This window comes from Clarias gariepinus, chromosome 20 (assembly GCF_024256425.1).
Source record: "Clarias gariepinus isolate MV-2021 ecotype Netherlands chromosome 20, CGAR_prim_01v2, whole genome shotgun sequence".
NCBI classification, from domain to species: Eukaryota; Metazoa; Chordata; class Actinopteri; order Siluriformes; family Clariidae; genus Clarias; species Clarias gariepinus.
This window is the reverse complement of record NC_071119.1, coordinates 2704362-2723330: the sequence shown is the minus strand read 5'-3', so window position 1 is coordinate 2723330 and position 18969 is coordinate 2704362. Positions and strand designations below refer to the sequence as shown.

The 18969-nt window shown below is 42.1% G+C and overlaps 2 protein-coding genes across 3 annotated transcripts in view; one reads left to right on the top strand and one right to left on the bottom strand.

The window, feature by feature from the left end:
* Positions 1 to 18969, bottom strand: part of dlc1 (DLC1 Rho GTPase activating protein) — a 77379-nt gene that overhangs the window by 11377 nt on the left and 47033 nt on the right. Inside the window, exons 1-4 of one of the 2 annotated variants that reach the window (XM_053479968.1) lie at positions 11881 to 12090; positions 4314 to 4385; positions 2104 to 2185; positions 1270 to 1333 (exon numbers count right to left, since the gene is read on the bottom strand). In XM_053479968.1, the coding sequence (XP_053335943.1) occupies positions 1270 to 1333; positions 2104 to 2185; positions 4314 to 4385; positions 11881 to 11893 (231 nt within the window). In that variant the 5' untranslated portion in view covers positions 11894 to 12090. Of the gene's footprint in view, positions 1 to 1269; positions 1334 to 2103; positions 2186 to 4313; positions 4386 to 11880; positions 12091 to 18969 lie in introns of those variants that run through there. The other variant, XM_053479967.1, reaches the window with a different exon arrangement.
* Positions 1 to 18969, top strand: part of asah1b (N-acylsphingosine amidohydrolase (acid ceramidase) 1b) — a 63325-nt gene that overhangs the window by 24051 nt on the left and 20305 nt on the right. The gene's annotated exons all lie outside the window — the stretch shown is intronic.

Below are 18969 nucleotides of genomic sequence, written 5' to 3'. Positions count from 1 at the left end.
ACCCCTTCCCCCATTAGAATCCAAGGCTATCAGAAAAACCCCACCTCTACCACAGCAAGGCATGGCTCTAAATTCCGGTGGTTTTGAGCTCAAGTCAAACCATGCAAATCCTTGAGGCCTGAACCCTGTTCCTAAACGCTTGACAATGTGAACTGTACTGTAAATGAATTGATGCATGATTAACGACACTGAACTGGTCATGACCTTAGCAAGCGTGTAACTTTGCTCTTCATGGCAGGAAACCCATACTTAACTGGCCGTCCCTGTCAAAGACATCTCTTCCACGGTGGATAATAACAGTGACGGAAAAAGGTTCTTAAAACTCACCTCGGTAGTTATCTGACAGCCCCGGAGGCTTGGGATGCCTTTGATCAAAAGCAAAAAAAAACAAAAACTGTGGTTCCCCTAGTAAATCTTTCCCTAGTACCCTGAACAAAGTTTTTAATAATAACATTGAATACAAGATGTCTAGCAATATGAATATTTGCTGAGACAAATCAGACTTCTGGGGTGATTTGCAAATGTTGTCTAATTTCTCCATAAAACAAGAAATTTAAGGAGAATCTGTAGAGAAAGGAATGAAGAGGACAGGGGTCGAGCCATGACCAGGAGCATGAAGATCAATGCATTCCAAGGATAGTTGGAGTCTGCCGCCCTGAAAGGAGGCACAATCACTTCCTTAAGTCGGCTTATGACCTTTCCCTTTAACGCTACGGGCACCGGACGACACCACCGGGGTCATCTGCTTTCATACCAGGACACACACAGACATCCTCGACAAGGCGGCTATTGTTCGGGCCTAGTAGTGTGCACCAAAAACACCTCCATAAACACTGTGCTTATTTGGTTAAGTCTTGGCCTCTACCGCGATTATATAGGCAGCTTGTTTGTCAGTGCATTCCTGACACGCCTGTTTTGAAATCACGGATCATAGATTGTGTGTAAGCAAACACACACACATGTACATTCCGTAACCATGTAGACAGACTAACTCATAATGCCAAACTAGGCAGGATATCCTCTTCCTTTTTTTTTTTTTGGCAAGTGAGAAAAATCAGTGACGATGGGAGGGAACACAAAACCCAGCACAAAAGAAAAAGAAAGAGAGGAAAGAGCCAACACAAGCCTCTCATTTCACCCGTAACAGGCATACGCTTTTACTCATGCCTTCAGGTCACAAGTCCTGCCAGGACGAATAAAACTTTCCTTCTAATTAAAGAAGATGACAGACAATGAGGTTAAGAAGAGACAGGAAAGAAGAGAACTTACTCTTTTTCTCTGAGGAGTGATCTCCAGCCTCATCATGGCACACTTGTTAAGAGTGTTTAGTCTCCTGCAAGATGAACAAACACACAAATTAGAAAAAGTTGCATCTGAAAAGAACTCCTGTGGTCTTGAATTGAATGGGGGGAAAAAAAAAAGCTAAATCCGGAATCTGGTCCTAAAGAAGATGAAGAAAAAGAATGAGCACAGCGGTACTGCCTGATAATGAGCTGTTGAGGGATAAGCGCCATATTACAGAAAGTCAGAAAGAGGAGAGGAAGGGACGGGGGGAAAAAAAGGAGAAGAAACTCGTTTGAAGGGTCGGCGACAAGACCACAAAAGAGACGCCTGGCTTATCCTGCTCACCACCTGGATAGGGTCATGTGACCTTCAGTTAGGGGCTTTTAGATATGTGTGTCTGCTCCAAGGGGCCTGGCACCACGAAATGGCCTCCAGATGTCTGAGCACTCCAGCTGGGCTCGGCGTGACCCCTTCGCTCATTCAGAAACGCGACTCTTCCTCTCGGCCTGTCTCTCGACTTTCTCTGGTTCAAGCTGCCTGTCTTTCTCTAACATTCTGGCCAAATGCATACAGTGTGACTGCAGTAAAAGGGGAAGTAAGGAAGGCACTAATTCCGCCCCATTCTCAGGGACCCGACATTCGTATTTGTTTTAAAGAGCGACAAAGAGAGACAGAGAGACAGAGACAGAGAGAGAGACAGACATGTACAGGCAATAAAAGTTGCATGTTATTTGGCAGTAAAAGTTTCCGGAATCTGACAAGTGCTGATAGACGTGAATGTGCGAGTGTGTGTAAGACAGAGTATGTGTGTGTGTGTACCTGCAAAGTGCTTCGATGGCATCTCGATCCAGAAAGTCGTGATCTCTGGTGACTGACGAGATCTGGATGGGAAACTGACCATCTAAAACAAACAACAAAAACAAACGCCGATACAGTGAGAAAGATGAAATTGTTTCAACGTCCAGGAGCAACCAAAAAACGCAAACTCCGGTCACCTGAAACGAAATTACCTCACACTGTTACAAATCTTTGATACTGACACTGGAGACTCCTTACAAAGTAAAAACTAAACAAAACAAAACACCTTATCAACTTTGTTTGCAAAATAAACCTGCGCTACTGTCAACACTGCAGGTCAACAAAACTACAATCAAAGCCTGCTGACCAATCACGATCCAGCTCGTTTCTGATTGGCCAGCAGCTGCAAAATTATGCAGTCATAGTTCTCAAAAACAACAGAGCTAATATTGTGTAACCGTGTTAATGTGTAACCATGACAACAAGCACAAACCGAGTCAATTGTGATTTGAATGTGCGTATGTTCTGATTATTTTGCAACAAACACAACTGTTATACGTTATTAGCTAAACTAAACATTGCGATGTGTGTGTGTGTGTGTGTGTGTGTGTGTGTGTGTGTGTGTGTGTGTGTGTGTGTGTGTGTTGCATGTCGGCTCAGCTGAAGCTGGTTTTTGACCTCAGGACCAAAAATATGTGGATTAAAGAGTCAGGGGTGGGGGCGCGCACACACACACACACACACACACACACACACACACACCTCTTATGCATTGCAGCTGTATTTGTTTGGCTGCAACTTCCTCTTCTGTTTTAACATAGGTGTTTGTGTGTGTGTGTGTGTGTGTGTGTGTGTGTGTGTGTAAGTGAGATTAGGAATGACAATAGGTACTCAAGGAGATGTTGAGAGGTCTGTGTGTCTTTATAACCCCATACCCCCCCCCCCCCCAACGTCTCAGTTGGCTCTCGCAAACAAAACCACAGCCGTTAATGATAATGGGGGGGGGGGGAGAGAGAGAGAGAGAGAGGTGGAAAGTGAAAGAGATGCAGTAGGAAAAGGAATGGAGCAGGAACGGTAAAGTAGAAACAGGTAAGGAGGCACGGAATAAATGACAGAGATGAAAAGCGAATGAAAGAGTAGTAAGGGAGTGAAAAGCGAGGGAGTAGAAAGAAAAGAAACAGATGGAAAGGTCTCTCTTCAATCCTAAGATGAAGACGAGAGAAAGAGAGAGAATTGGGTATGAGAGAAAGAAAGGAGGAGAAGCAGATGGAAGAATAGAAAAAGGGGGAGGAGTTGAAAGGAAGAGAGGTAAACATGACATAAAAGAAAAAGGGAGATGAGAGTGAGAATGTAAGACACACACTTCACTTTCTATTATCAGAATCTTTATCTAAAGTAATGTGAGCTTTACAGCCCTCAAACACACCTCACTGTGTGTGTGTGTGTGTGTGTGTGTGTGTGTGTGTGTGTGTGTGTGTGTCAGGGCTTTAGAATCTGAGAGCGTGCAGCACGTGTCGGCTGGGAACATAGCTGCAGGTCAGAATCCAAACAAAATGTGTGTGTGTGTGTGTGTGTGTGTGTGTGTGTGTGTGTGTGTGTGTGTGTGTGTGGAAGGTACTTAGGCCTGAGGTGTGCTATCACATGTCTTACACTTCTTGCTTCATTGACTTACTTTGTCCTATGTGTGTGTGTGTGTGTGTGTGTGTGAGAGTGTGTGTGTGTGTTTTACTACAAGCCTTTTTAAACGCAAAAGCAAAGAGAGGACAGGAGACGCAAGACAAACCTGAGCCAACTCAGGAATGTGTTTTTGGAAAGGGGGATGGGGAGAGAGAGAGAGAGTGTGTGTGTGTGTGTGTGTGTGTGTGTGTGTGTGTGTGTGTGTGTTTAGCAGATATAATACAGAAAACAGAATGGACTGATTTTAGCTACTAATTACATTTTAATGACGCAAAATGTTCAAAAATGTTTATTCTCCAGATTCCATATTAAATAAGTCGAAACTTTAAAGGTCCTCGTTTTTCACATGAGAACTGAATATGCGTTTGTTATTGTTGGTGTTTTTCCCCCGGGTGCTGACGTGCGTCAGGACACACAGCGTCGTTCATTCAGCAATTAGGCGCCGGGCCCCGTTTGTGACCTACATACACACCCTGCACTATTCCTGTCAAAAGCTGCTATTCATAAAGATGGAAAAAAAAAAAATCGACTCAAATGGAAAACTGGGCTCTTACCTTCATACAGCTGAGCGTACTGTGGGAAACCAGCAGCACGTAGCCACGTACACGCCTCCTTCGCCTCGATTTCTGAAAAATACAGAATTAAATAGCTTTAGCTTCATGAACTGTGATGCTACAGGGATTTTACACGGAAACCTGAATCCTACAACCGTCAGGTCTTCAGAACCCTTCGTTTTTTCTTGGACCCAATAATACAGCACTACAAGAAAGTGTGTTTCAGGGTTTTTCTTTTATTTAGTTCAGAAAGACAAATAAAATAAATTATATATATATATATATATATATATATTATATTGTAAATAAACAAAGTGGTGCTCGCAGCTACATGGCAAGACTGAACAATTTTATATAATTTCTTAACTAAAAAGACAGCATTTTGTATATTTAGCTTAATGACTTGGTTCCTTATTAGTCACGCCGTGATGATAAAGAACCTCATGACAGGAACATCAACTTTCCGTGTATCATATGATGACACGATCATTTAACATGATCAACTAAAAGAGAAAAATCCGAGGTCCCCAGAACCCTGCATCGAGCCCATTAATATAATAATACGATTGTTTTTTTGTTTGTGTTTTTTTTTCCCTTAAATACACATCAAACACCATGTTACTTGTATGCAGTCATTTGGAAGTTAAACAAAAACACCACAAATTAATAACATTTGAATTTTTTAATTGCGATATATCATGGCTCATAACTGAACATGACTTAAATTCTTAAATAAGAATCACATATATAATAAAAAGATATATATTTTTATATCTTGAATTGTAAAGGGATTATGATACGTAACCAAATCAATTTTTCTCCCATTTCTACTCAATATAACAAAGAATAAATAATGATACTTTAAGAAATCTTATTAACTCTTCAATCCTTCCTATCACACAGCAATATTGGTGAGTTTTTTTTTGTCTTATTATAAATATATATTTTTTAAGCTGACCAAATTAAACCCAGTCAGCCAATGAGAACGCCAAGCCATTCACGGCAACGCTCCGACTCCACACACGACGCACTCCTCCACACCCACGATCTCATGGTGTGGCGCTAGTTTTCAGACAGCGCCGCTAAAGCTCATTGTCCTGGGAATGACCCGTTTATGAAGTGAGTGCCAAATGGCTAATGATGTTCCAAGCAGCCATTCTGGCTGGTAGACAGCACTGGTTTCATGTAGCGAGGTGTCTGGGTGCCGTGACTGGAACACGCGCCGTAACGTGGGCTTTTAAACTTAGACACTTTCATCCTGAGTTAAAGGGCTCGGTCTGTGACTCGGAATCGGTGTTCCCATACATGACCGCAAAACATTTCACCAGTGTGACTAATCCAGGCTGCACTTATTTCCCACAATGCCTATCGAATTAATCACTCTGTAGTGCCGCCCTCCAAACCACTCTGACCAATCAGGATACAGAACACGGCTCCTGTGCCTAATTACTCTGTTACCACTCAGACTACAGTTCCTCTCCATCACTTCATAATTCCTGAAGAGAAGTTCCCAGGCTGTGAGTGTGTGTGTGAGAGAGAGAGAGAGAGAGAGCGCGAGAGAGAGAGAGAGAGAGAGAGAGAGAGAGAGAGAGAGACGAATGGTGTGGTGAGGTGAGGAAACGGAGCCGGCGCTGATACGTGACTCTCTGCTCGGCTGACTGAGAACATGCGTGTGAGTGAGGACAACATAGAAGAAGTGAGATAAGGGTGGACACACACACACACACACACACACACACACACACACACACACACACAGATGGCATTTACATACCAAAAACAAGCCTAGACAGAAACAAAGTGAAGAGAGACACAAATGGGGTCTGCAATACACACACACACACACGCACACACACAATTGCTCTGACACACACTTGTGACAGCGCAGAACAAGTGTGTGGTTCATGAACCCTAAAAAAAAAAAAAAAAAAAAAACATTGGACAATAATTATACACACTTGTGAAAGGCTCTGTAATAAGGGTTCATGCCTTCTGTGTGTGTGTGTGTGTGTGTGTGTGTGTGTGTGTGAGAGCTTGTCTAAGTACATGTTTAAGGCCACACATGGAAACAGAGAACCTATTTAAATGTAAATGCTACACACACACACACACACTTTCACCACGGTCCACACGTCAGTGCAAAGAGCTAAGATAAAGACTGAACTGTGCGTCTGTGTGTGTGAGTGTGTGTGTGTGTGTGTGTCCTGTGTCCCACCTCGGCAGCGGTGACTTCACTTCCCTTTCCTGTCCAATCAGAAGCTGATCTGTGTTAAAATGCCATGCCTCCTTTTGTTCAAGGACAAACAATAAAAGGGCGGCAAAATGCATCAACACACACACACACACACACACACACACACACACCGTGAGAGGAGAGAAAAAAAAACCTCACATACTGAAAACACCACCCATCCAAGAGAGAGAGAGAGAGAGAGAGAGAGAGAGAACCAGCTAGAATGATCTGTCTATTTATCTATCCATCCAGATAGCGTACACTAATGCTAGTTAGCTAGCTTGACAGGAGGCTGTCCGCGTCACGCTAGCTAAATTTACCCCAGAAACAGCATTCAGCTAACTAACAAACTATACTCTGAACAAATAAAACAGTGAAGCCTTTAATCTACAAGATTAAAGAACGAGAGATAAACAGATAGACAGACAAATGAATAGATATAACTGTCTATCCATCTCTCTCTATGTCTAGATGGCTAGCTAGTTTAATAAAACCGCCAATAAGGCAATACTACATGCATTACGTAAGCTGTATTTACCTTAGGGGAAAAAATCTAGCTAAGTAACAAACTAAACATCTAGTAAACAAAACAATAAAGAGTGAGAGAAAGAGAAAAAGAATGAAAGAGATTAACAGCTAGGCATATAAATGGATACAGCTATCTATCGTGACAGCTAACACTAATGTCAGTTTAATAAACTGCCAGTTAGATGCTAGCAATATTCACCACAGGACTGACATCTAGCTGACTAGCAAACCAAACATTTATTAAATAAAACAATAAAAACTAAGAGAAAGAATGAAAGAAATGTATAACATTAACGCCATTAGCTTGCTAACCAGTTTGCAAGTTGCTTCACGCTAGCTAAACTCTTGATAAACAAAACTGTAAAGACGTAGTTACAAAATTAAAGAACAAGAGAGGTTAACATCCATCCATCCATCTATCCATCCATCACACCAGTTGGCTAGTTTCACAAACGGACAGTAAGGCCGTGCTAAATGCATCCCGCAAGCTAAATTTAACACATGAAGGAAATAAAAACCCTCCAGCTAACTAACAAAATAAATAAAACAGTTTAGCTGTGTTAGCTATGAGATTAGCATCACCACTAATCACATTCCTCAGTCACTAAACGTAGTGATTTTTTATTGTTATACTGTGATATCATGCTAATTTACATTTACTAATTTGCTAATGGCTTAAAGCTGTTACGTCAAAAGAGCACACTACACTATTAGGCTAGCCGGAGGGAGAGAGATTAGCTATACACACGGAGTGAAAGAAAGCGTGGAAAGAGACATCTGGACGGGTTCCAGGTCCACAAGGGAACGAAAGCTCTCGAGGAAACGAATTCCACCAGTAACCTGAGAGCACTTCATTTTAGTGAGGGAAATATGCTAACAATGCTAACGTGCGTTCTCTCCCTCTCTTTTTCTCCTTCTCTTTCTGGACTAACAAACAATAAGATGAACATATTTTACATTTCTGAGTTCGAAGCCTTCATTCCACCAAAAAGGAAATACCAAGGAAAAGGTTTTTGACGAAATACATTTCATGTCTCGCTATCGTTCCACCGCTATCCGTCTGGGTGAAATTTAAAAAAGGACTAAATCCAGCAGCTCATCCATGCCATCAATTTTCTTATTTTTACATCTGTATTTATGCTAACAATGCACATTTATTGTTTTTTTTTTTTTTCCCAGTCTGATGGGCTTTCCCCTCCGATTCTCACTTCTCGGTAGTAACCCACAATGCAGCTGGCTCAATTCCTGGTTCCATCGCTTAATGACCTTTAGCCTCTGCTTCGGCTGAGTCATCGCTTATCCAGAGCAAACAGCCAGCAAGGTCGACATGCGGGTCACTTATTCACATAATAAAAACACTTCAGGACTTTTTATTATTATTATTATTATTCACGAGAATATGCCCAAAAAACTCCACCCAAAGTCCCATGAGATGTCCTTCATGCTGATCTTTAGAGCTACCACAGGGAACCAGCTCCATGACTGGAGTGTGATGGAACTTGAGGTATAATGTAGAACAAAATAGCCACATACGGAATAAAGGAATTAATATGGTCCCGTAAAGACAAAACGAAAGTTGAGGTTTGGACGTTTAATTTCACAGAGGCCACGCCCTCTTCTTCTTCGTTAGGAGTCACAAGCACAAGAGGAATCGCCTTCTCTTTTAGAAGCCATAGGAACAAAGGCCACGCCTTCTTAGTCAAAGTACAGAGGTCACGCCTCCCTCATTAGGATTCTGTCACAAAAGCCACGCCTCCTTCATTAAGATTTACAGACTCAGAGGCCACACCTCCTCCACTGATGTTACACCTGACTAAATCCCTAATCTCCAACCAGAATTAAAAAAGGACAATCAACATTCAGACATGTCATGTCCGCTGCGTCCCTGTCGACGCCCCTGTCCCGCGCTAAACTTAACCATGATGTGACTAAGTCCCTCATTTATGTTTTACAATGAGATCGATTATGTGCAGAAGTTATTAAAAAAAAATGATGTCCAAGTGATGGACAGTGTGCTTTTGTCTGTGAGCTCTGAAGTTGAACTTTGTGTATGAGGAACGGTTTTATACAGGGTTCTAAAATTATCCAGCTTTTCTTCTCTCTCTCTCTCTCTCTCTCTCTCTCTCGCTCCATCCTTTTCCTGCCAAAGGAAGTTCTCACAATTGCAGGCCAATATTGTGTCAGTATGAGGAGGAGGAGGAGGAGGAGGAGGGAGCCGCATGCTCTCCCTGCTGTGAGAATGTGTGTGTGTGTGTGTGTCGCTGATCTTCTGTAGACATGTGAATGTAAATTTGCCTCTTCCAGCATTTCAAAGGCGATGTTTGAAATCAGACTCTCAGCTGCAGAAGGAACTTGAGACTCGATTGTTGATGAAGAGAAACAGGGATATAACCAGCATGCCGGACACCTCAAAGTATTGGCACCTCACACAATCACAAACAACGATAAATTCTTTCCTTTTTAATAAGAATGCAGCATAAAGACCATAAACAGCACAATATCGGATCATCAAATTTCCCAGCTTAAAATATTGGCACCCCTTACACTGTGCTTTTACTTAGAAAACACTCACTAGTTGAACGGGCAGACGATAACCCACGCCACATGATTATTTTCTTGCAGCTAGCCCCAGCCCTTAAGCAGGTAGCAAAAACTTAATTGGTGCTCTGGTTAGGGCGGCAAAACTTTTCGCTTCACCTAGTCTTGATCTAGATAATAAAGTAATGGTAATAATACATGATTACGAAATTAGGGGGAATTCTTCCTCAGTCTGAGTGCTGAGATGAGTAATGGGAATTATGGGAATGCTACAGTGAACAGAGGAACAGCTGGTTATTTCATGAGCAACACACACACACTCTCTTGAACACTAATCGGTGTGTTGATCCTCACACACCTAAGAAGCCATGCATCACTCTGCGGACTTGAAGCATATCGAATGATTCCATTAAGGTCCGGAAAACATATGGAGAGAGTGTGTGGGAAAATCCAGGGAAAAAGAGATGATCTCTTCCATCTGGACATATTCTGGGTCTTTCTCACACACACACACGCGCGCACACATTCACCTTAGCATATGGCGTCATAAATATCAGTTTGAAACCTTTTTACACGCCATTTATCGCCGATTCCGAGTTTTATGAACAAGTTGCAAAAGTTTGTGCACCTCTGAAGCTGTACATTCTAGTGTGGTATTTAATCTGCCATGTACCACAGTAAAGACATACTTTAGATTACAACCAAGAGCCTGGCTTTTCTTTTACACACAGATGTATATACACAATATGGACAAAAGTATTTGGCCAAACCTATAGTGGCATTCTTCCACACTGAACTCATCAAACCATGTCTTTATAGTCCTTGCTATAGGAATAGAAAAGGGCCTTCCTCGAACTGTTGTAACAAAGTTACGTGAAGCATAGCATTGTCCAAGATGTCTTGGTATGCTAAAGCATTAACATTGCCCTTCACTGGAGATCAGGGCCTGATTGATTGAAACAATAATTAACAAGTTATGTATATGTATATGTATCCATCCATCCATCCATCTGTAGTCCAACTGAGGTCCGTAGATGCGAATGATGACCGTAGTACATTTGTACAATCGTCAAACATTCGCTCGCACACACACTATGGGTACAGCTATTTAGGAACACCCGTTGGCTTAATTTGCATGTCTCCATGAGTACTTTATTCAATCCAAAGGGAAATTGTATTACAGGGAAATTGTATATTAGCTATGAATGAAGAGAAACCGTCAATAAAAATTGCAATGTACACAAGGATCGAGGTTCGAGGATAGTGAGAGTTCCAGGTAACAGATCCCCCCCCCCCCAAGCACGCCGTTACCTTTCCAGGTAAAAAGCTACACAATAAAGGGCCACAATGTTCCAGGCTTGATACAGTACCACACACACACACACACACCAATAAGCAGTAAGGAAAGCTTTTATATGGTACAGTACCACTTATTCCTGTACTTACATACACACACACACTTTGTCATATGGCGTTATATATATATATGTTTGAAACCTGTTTACACGCCATTTCTTATTGATTCCGACATTTTTATAAAGTTGCAAAAGTTTGTGCACCCTATATAAATAAATAAATAAATGTACACCCTATAACCTGCGATGACACTGTATCTAAATACACAACAAGACAACAATCCCAAATGTAAAGACGAAACCAAGAACAGAAACAACACTCAGGTGTCACCATGATGCAAACAGCAGGACTGAGACACGCGTCCTGCACCGACTGATAAGATTTAACGGGATCTCAGTGTGTGACGTCTGTGGAAGGAGGACAAAAGAGACAGGAGGACATGAAGGAATGAGCGGAATGCACCTGGAGGGACGCTGCTGACGTGCCGCACGGCGCATAGGTGTGTGTGTGTGTGCGCGTGTGTGTGAGAGAGAGAGAGTGTGTGTGCGCGCTGAGTATTAACGAGGTCCTGCCGCAACACTTCCCTTTGATCTCTCGGGTTATCGGAGCGCGCGCGGGCGCCTGCGCAACTTTGTTTCACCTTTCAAACAGTCGCGTGCTAAAACATTTGAAACATTTGCATTTTCATGTTACTTATCTGATATATTCGACTCTTTTATCTTAGTGATTTCTGTATATTATTGTTCCTGCACTATATGATCTGTAATTAATGTCTACTGTCTATTATGTTACCGTCCTTCCCTAGTGCATGTTTGATCAGTTAAGTATCTGTCTATCATGCCATGCATGTGTGTGTGTGTGTGTGTGTGTGTGTGTGCACAAAGATCTAATGAGAAAATAAACCAGACTCACGAGTGAGGATCATGTCGTTCTCCTCGCGCAGTCAGGTACACACTCGACAGGTCGTTTCTCTCTCAGCAGTAACAATAACAGCAATAATAATCCAGCATCACGGCGAGGCTCGAGCGACAGTGATCCACAACCCGCGCGCGGAAATCCATCGATCCGGTGATCCAGCGCGAGAGACAGTCCTCGCCGCGCGCGCGCCTCCACACCTCTCACGCTCACAAATCTGAATGAAGCGGCTCGCGTCCTCGCTTTCACCCTAAACCACGCCCACAGACCGACCTTCTCATCGCTGATTGGTCAGAATTTCGACAAAAAAAAGGAAGGCGGGGTGGAGGAGGAGGAGGAGGAGGAGGGGGGGTCAAATATGTTCAGTGGTGATTTATTTTATTTGTTTCTATGGTTAAGAATAAGAACAAAGATCTGCTGAGGAGAAGTTTTTGTTTCTCAAGTTAAAAACAAAACAAAACATAAAGCAGAACTTGTGGTAGAGTTCCACACACACACACACACACACACACACAACCCTCATGAGGTTTTTGACAAAATTCTCCACCAAACATGGACCGCACACGTCTCCTGAAAGTTCATAATCTTTACATCAATTTGAGCTACAGTAGTTCTTCTATTGGATCGAATCCCAAGGGACAGCCTTCGCTCCCCTCCACCCTGTCACCCTGTCACCAGTTCACTGGGTTTCCTTCCTTGGATCACTGTTATGTCCTGAAGTTCTAACTAGTTCGACTAACAAACTAATGCTAATCTAGCTAACGTCAAACATTAGTAACCTTCTAGTGCACATGTGTGTGTTAATTCAGGGGTAATTCAGTGGATTACAGTTTGGAAGGTTCCAGGTTCAAACCCCACGGAGTGTTTCCTCTCTTGTTTTTGAAAACTGGCAAGAACTTGCTAGCTAGCTAGCTACTCAAAGTAAACGACTAGACTGGAAATGGTCCTACAGTACGTCAGACAGCTCAGTGCGAGGTTTATGCTAATATGATGTTCAAATGTTGTTTCCATCGCAAAAAAAAGGCATCTGTCGAGGAGACGTTTCTGTAATGTCCACCTCCTACACATAGTACGGAGGAGTTTACGCTTCTATGCGGGTTCTTACTAACGTGAGAAGCTGCATTTTTTTTTTTTGTATGTGAAGAGAGAGAAGGAAAGACAGACTGGTGAGGTAATGGTAGCTAAAGCCAGACAGAAATGTAAAGGCTAGTGAGTTATCGCGCTCACTGTTTCTCCTTCACACTGTTCATCTATCTCTTCGTCATCTCTGCCTTGCCGTCTCCTTCCGATCCTCGTCCTTATCTGTCTGTCCATCTCTTTGAATTTCTTTCTGTCTACATCTTCATCCCCCCATTTCTCTGTTTGTCTGCCTATCTCTGTTCCCTTGTCCTTCCATCAGACACTTACCGTCTCTCTCTCTCTCTCTCTCTCTCTGTCTTTCTCTGTCTCTCTCATTTACACATTCACACTGTTTCATTGCCTCTATTTCCTTTCTTGCGGTCTACCTCCAAACCCCCCCCCCCAATTTATCTATCTGTCTGTCTTTCTCTTTCCTTCTCTGTCTCCCTCTCAGTGTCTCTGTCTCACGATTTCTTTCATTCTCTCTCTCTCTCTGTCTGCCTCACATTCACTTTAGAGAAAGAGACTAAGAGAAATGTGTGTGTGTGTGTGTGTAGATTTTGAGCCTAAATGTCTCTATAATTATCACTGTAAATACTGTGTGTGTGTGTGTGTGTGTGTGTGTGTGTGTGTGTGTGTGTGTGGTTTATTCCTATCTAATCTCCATCTGAATCTCAATCCGTTCCATTTCTTCAGGTTTTGCTTTTATTGCCAGGCCCACAGGCTCTGTGTGTGTGTGTGTGTGTGTGTGTGTGTGGTGACCTGGGTGGGTTGTTGGAACTGAATGTGGCATGTATGATCAGATATTCTCTCTCTCCCTCTCTTTCTTACACACACACACACACACACACACACACACACACACAGGAAATGAGTAGTGCAGGTGTGTGTTGGTGTGCACTGGTGTGTTGCGCAGGAGCGTTTGATCTGTCTTTGTGCATTGTGTGTGTGCGGGACAGCAAGGATGCAGTGCTGTGTGTGTGTGTGTGTGTGTGTGTGTGTGTGTGTGTGGAATCAAGTGGGTCACCCTTGATGTCCTGAGGCTCATAACAGGAAATATCCATAAAAATGGACAACACACACACACACACACACACACACACATATCATTTACAGTGATAATTATAGACAATTAGTCCTCAGAAGGCTCACAATCCAAACACACACACACTTAAACTCTTACTCTTCCTGTTTAAACTCTGACCTTTTGACCCCATGTTTTCACTTAATAAATTATTTTTTACACTAATTTAGTAATAGTTTCAGCGTCAAAGCGCGCTAATTCAAAACAAACACCAAAGACGCAGACACCAAACAATCGCTAAACATGCTAACCCTAAACACGCTGAGATCAACCACGCATTGAACATGCTAACTAAAACTTTCACAAAGGAAATAATTGTTTTGTGAAAGATCTGACCATTGTAGTCCAACTGGTGTAAGCGGGTGCTAGCTAAGCTTTAGCATTAGCACTATGCATTAGCATTTCCACAGAACGGGCTACAAAACAAGACAAGTGTTACTTATTTATTTATTTATTTATTTATTTAAATATATTCTTGTGATTGTGTAAAGCTGCTTTGCGACAATGACGATCGTTAAACGCGCTATACAAATAAAATTGAATTGAATTGAATAATTTATTTATTAACTGTGGACACGTGTCCAGTGTATAGAGCAGATCTTTGGGAATAATCCCTCGACTTCTTTACACAAAGCCCTGTCCAGGAAAATCAAAGGAAAGGAAAGCCCAGCCTGAGGGGAATCTTAAAGGAAACAGACCCCTCTTTCTGCGGCCGTATCGGAGCCGCTCCTTCGCTCCCTTCCATCCTTCTTTTCATCTTTCACTGTCTGGTTGATGCATGGTCTGCGCTTAGACCTGGAGAAGAACTGGAAGATCTTTGAAGCAGGAACGAGGACGCGGCATCTGAGGTCAAAAGTTATGACCTTTTCCTCGTAAGGTTCCCGTATGGAATTCCAGCAGGATCATAACCAGCTGGAGGAAAAAAAAATTTAATCAATGTAGAACGCTAAAGTGCAGTGAGTAAGCAGAGGAGCCTAAAGTTGATTACTTTCTTTCTCTGGATGGATCAATGTGCCGAAAAGAAGAAGAAGAAGTTCTCCAGCTTTAAATTTAGGCTTCTCTTTGCATCTATTTGTGATTGGCTACAAGAATACAGTCTCATCAGAGATTGGTCACACAATGTGGCTTTACCACGTATTATATCAGAGCTCCTTCCTAATCCGGAGATCAGTCAATATAAGTAAAGACATGAGAGAATTATTTGTTCTCACAGAGTTTATCAATCAGAAGTCAATTACATTATGATGTCACGTGATGTTACCCCGACATTGGGGCAAATGTTTATGCCAACAAGAGAGAAATTTTCATTCATAATGCAATCGGATCAGTCCGAATCGGTTCATAGTGTTCTGCCTGACGTTCTTATTATTAATGCAATATTGGGGTCCATTAACAAGGGGTGTGAAAAACAAGACTTCAAGCACAGTACGGTGACAAGACTCTTAGCTACAGTAAAATATCTGAATGGCGCAAACGTTTTAAAGAAAGCCATACGTCAACGAATGACGATCTCATCCAAGGTGGCTCGGAGTCCGCTGTGACAACAGCAAATCATCGTAGGCAGATTGTGTTGGAGATGGAACTAAGGGATGCTGAACCACAGTTGCTTTTACTTAAACAAAAATGAGACAAAACGTCAGCAGAGACGGTCAGTTCAATTTGATTTAAAAAAACAAACAAACAGGTAAGCCTAAAAGCAGAAAAGCAATTAAACAGAATATGTGATGCTCCCAAGCGGTCCGATCACAGTTGTTGCCATCTGCGTCACCAGAATGTATAGTTATATTTCCAGGGACGTGCATGTTAAGCCACGGAGTAGAGTACGCGGCTGTTTGATGGCATGATCCAGAAGCATAAACCAGTCTCGCGTCTTTTTTACTTCTTTTATCGCACCACAGCAATACACCAGTCATTAAAGTTATTTATTAATAAATGACATGATTTGAAGCTGCGTTTCTGCCAGAGCTGCTTTTTTTTTCCAAATAATACAAATTCAGACCAAAACATTCACATGCTAAAAGACAAAGTATGTAATGACGCTGAAGGGAAAAACTTTGGCAAGTCTCCGTTTTGCTGCCTGGTGACTCAGTTAGTCCTTTCTAAGGCAGCAGGAGACTCGGCCTCCGCGTGAGACCTCATATTTTTTCAATTAGTCACGCATTAAGATAAGAGATTACAACCCTACGATTTAGGGCAGCAAACTCGCAAGATAAATGTTTATTTTAGCTTCAACGACACAACCATTTTTCTTTAAAGCGCACATTAAACCGAGGCAGAACAGAGCTTTCACACTCTTATTTTTCTTTCTTCACAATATCCAGGTTGTGATTCATGGAGGCGTCATCACATCGTTTCTACTCTGGAATTAATCAGGATAAACAGCCTGTTGCTAGTTACACTAACAGTGTAAAGCTTAAAGCTCCATTTAACCCTTTCAGGCTGAGCCTCTTAGTCTTTGTTTGTTCCAGTTGACCAGACGTGGACATGTAGCAACAGTAGATGACAAACAGAAGATTGCGAGGTTAGCGTTCGACCGAGTGCAACCCATGCTTCTTAGCAGCGCCGCAGATGTTTCTTTCCACTTTAGTCATACAGCATTAATGAGTCATAAGGCCAGTCTGGGAGCGCTAATGCTTAGTTGGAATCTGTCCTTAACTGTCTACTCTGCTCTTTTTACAACTCTTTACAGTTAATGAGATAAGAATTTGCTGCTGTGTTTTGGTAATCCTTTAAAGGAAAGCATGGCTGGACAAATCATAAACGTCACCTGTTTTTGGCGAGATATTCGGCTAGTTAGATGCATATGTAAGGACATAAAGGAGTAGAAAGCTGAAGGTGTAGGCAGTAACTCCTTCATCTCATTTGAAACCTGAAAGTGCCAAAGTCCTACGAGTCACAACAAAAAGAGGAACGAGGGGGAAATCATCTGGGGGCATTCCTACATCCCTGACACGATGATGAAGCACAGAGGCTACGTGAGGAACTTGGCAAAGCCGCGGTCTGCGCTCATCATGTAGCAGATGCGCGCCAAACTTCTTCTCTGTTCATTAATCATGTGCACAGCTCACTTACACACAAGTCCTGCCTCTTGGAATGATGTCCTGCGGTCAGAGAGTGCTAAGAAGATGACGATTCTCATTCAGCTAGCTTGTTAGTACATGCTTGGCCTGAGCGATGACTTGTTAAGATGTAATAATGTTAGTCAAATCAAGGAGATTGAATTGGAAGAATGCTAGAAACCTATAAGTGGGTTTTTTCATAAGATAACAGATTCGATAACGCTAACGCTTTCTAGGTCATCCAGCAGACAGGTACGTTCATAAATCTTAAAAGCCTTACGTTTTATGTGCGGGACAAAGCCTTACAATTTATCCAGTTTAGTGGAGACTTTCATAGCTAGCTAGCGACGTGTCACCAAAAGAAGATCATGGCACAGGATAGGAATTTTTCATAGTTAATATCTTTTCAAATAATGCACAATTTTGTTCAGTGTTGAAAACCGGTCACGTAAACAGTGCACTTTTGTTATTCAGTTCTCTTCTCAGGGAACGAAGAAACATCAGGTTCTAGTGTTAATGAGATCTAAGATTTTTTCTTGTCCTAAATCCAAACAGTTGGTGCTAATTGGTGACACTGCCAGTGCCAAGAACCATGGCCTTGTCAAAGGATGGATGTTCTGACATCCATCCTTTGAGCTCGTTCAAAGCATTTCAGAGGTGACGCACTAACATTTCTTTTGATTGTGGTGTTTAACCATGCTGTTATCCTTGACCTGATGATCAGAGAAAAGATAAGATGACAAAGATCGCTCAGGTACTATTTTAATAAGACTTGAGGAGTTTGGCTATCCATCCATCCAGCTACTGTACTTAAGATTAAGATTCAATTATTTGTCACATGTACTACATATTTTTTGGTATATATACCAGTTAGAAAGCTGGTGTCAGAGGTCAAGGTCAGCCAGATCATAGTATACCCTTAAGGGGATAGGGTTTAGTTCCTTGGAGCCTGGAGCCTTTTCCAAGGACCTCACGGCACAGAACACCATGGATGGGATGCCAACCCATCATACGGCACGGTGAGCATATACACACACACTTACACCCAAACAACCAATGATATACTGTGGCCAATCTGGAAACACCAATTAACCTACCTTTAACGTCTTTGGGAGGAAACCAAAGCAAACTCTTAAAGCACACACAGCCCAGAGGCAAGGGTCAAACCCCAACCCCTAGAGGTGTGGTACTATGAAAAATTATTTACCCCTTCCTGGATTTTTTTATTTTGCATATTTGTCACACTTAAATGATTCAGATCATTAAACTAATTTTAATATTACATAAAGATAACATGAGTTGATACAAAATACAGTTTTTAAATGATGATTTTATTCATTAAGGGATAAAACTGCCCAAACCTACCAGCTGTCCAAACTACCCCTATGTGACAAAGTAATTGCCCCTAAACCTAATAACTGGTTAGGCCACTCTTGGTGGCAACAACTGCAATTACTTTGTTGTGGAGGAATTTATCCCACTGTTCTTTGCAGAATTTATTTAATTCAGCCACACTGGAGAGTTTTCAAGCATGAATGGCCTGTTTAAGGATCTCAATTAAATTTAAGTCCAGACTCCAAAACCTTAATTTAGTTTTATTGAGATGTTCTTGCTGGTGTGTTTCGGATCATTATCCTTGAGCTTGAGGTCACAAACCGATGGCCGGACATTCTTCATCAGAATATATTTTTTTATCGCATTGTACCAGGCAACAGGGCTTGTTTTGAAGCAAGACTTGACAGGGTTTCGGAGACAGTGCAGTTCCCCAAGAACCACAATTTGATGGCGTTGTAGTCCTGAGGCCAGATTTCCATTGTGTATCCA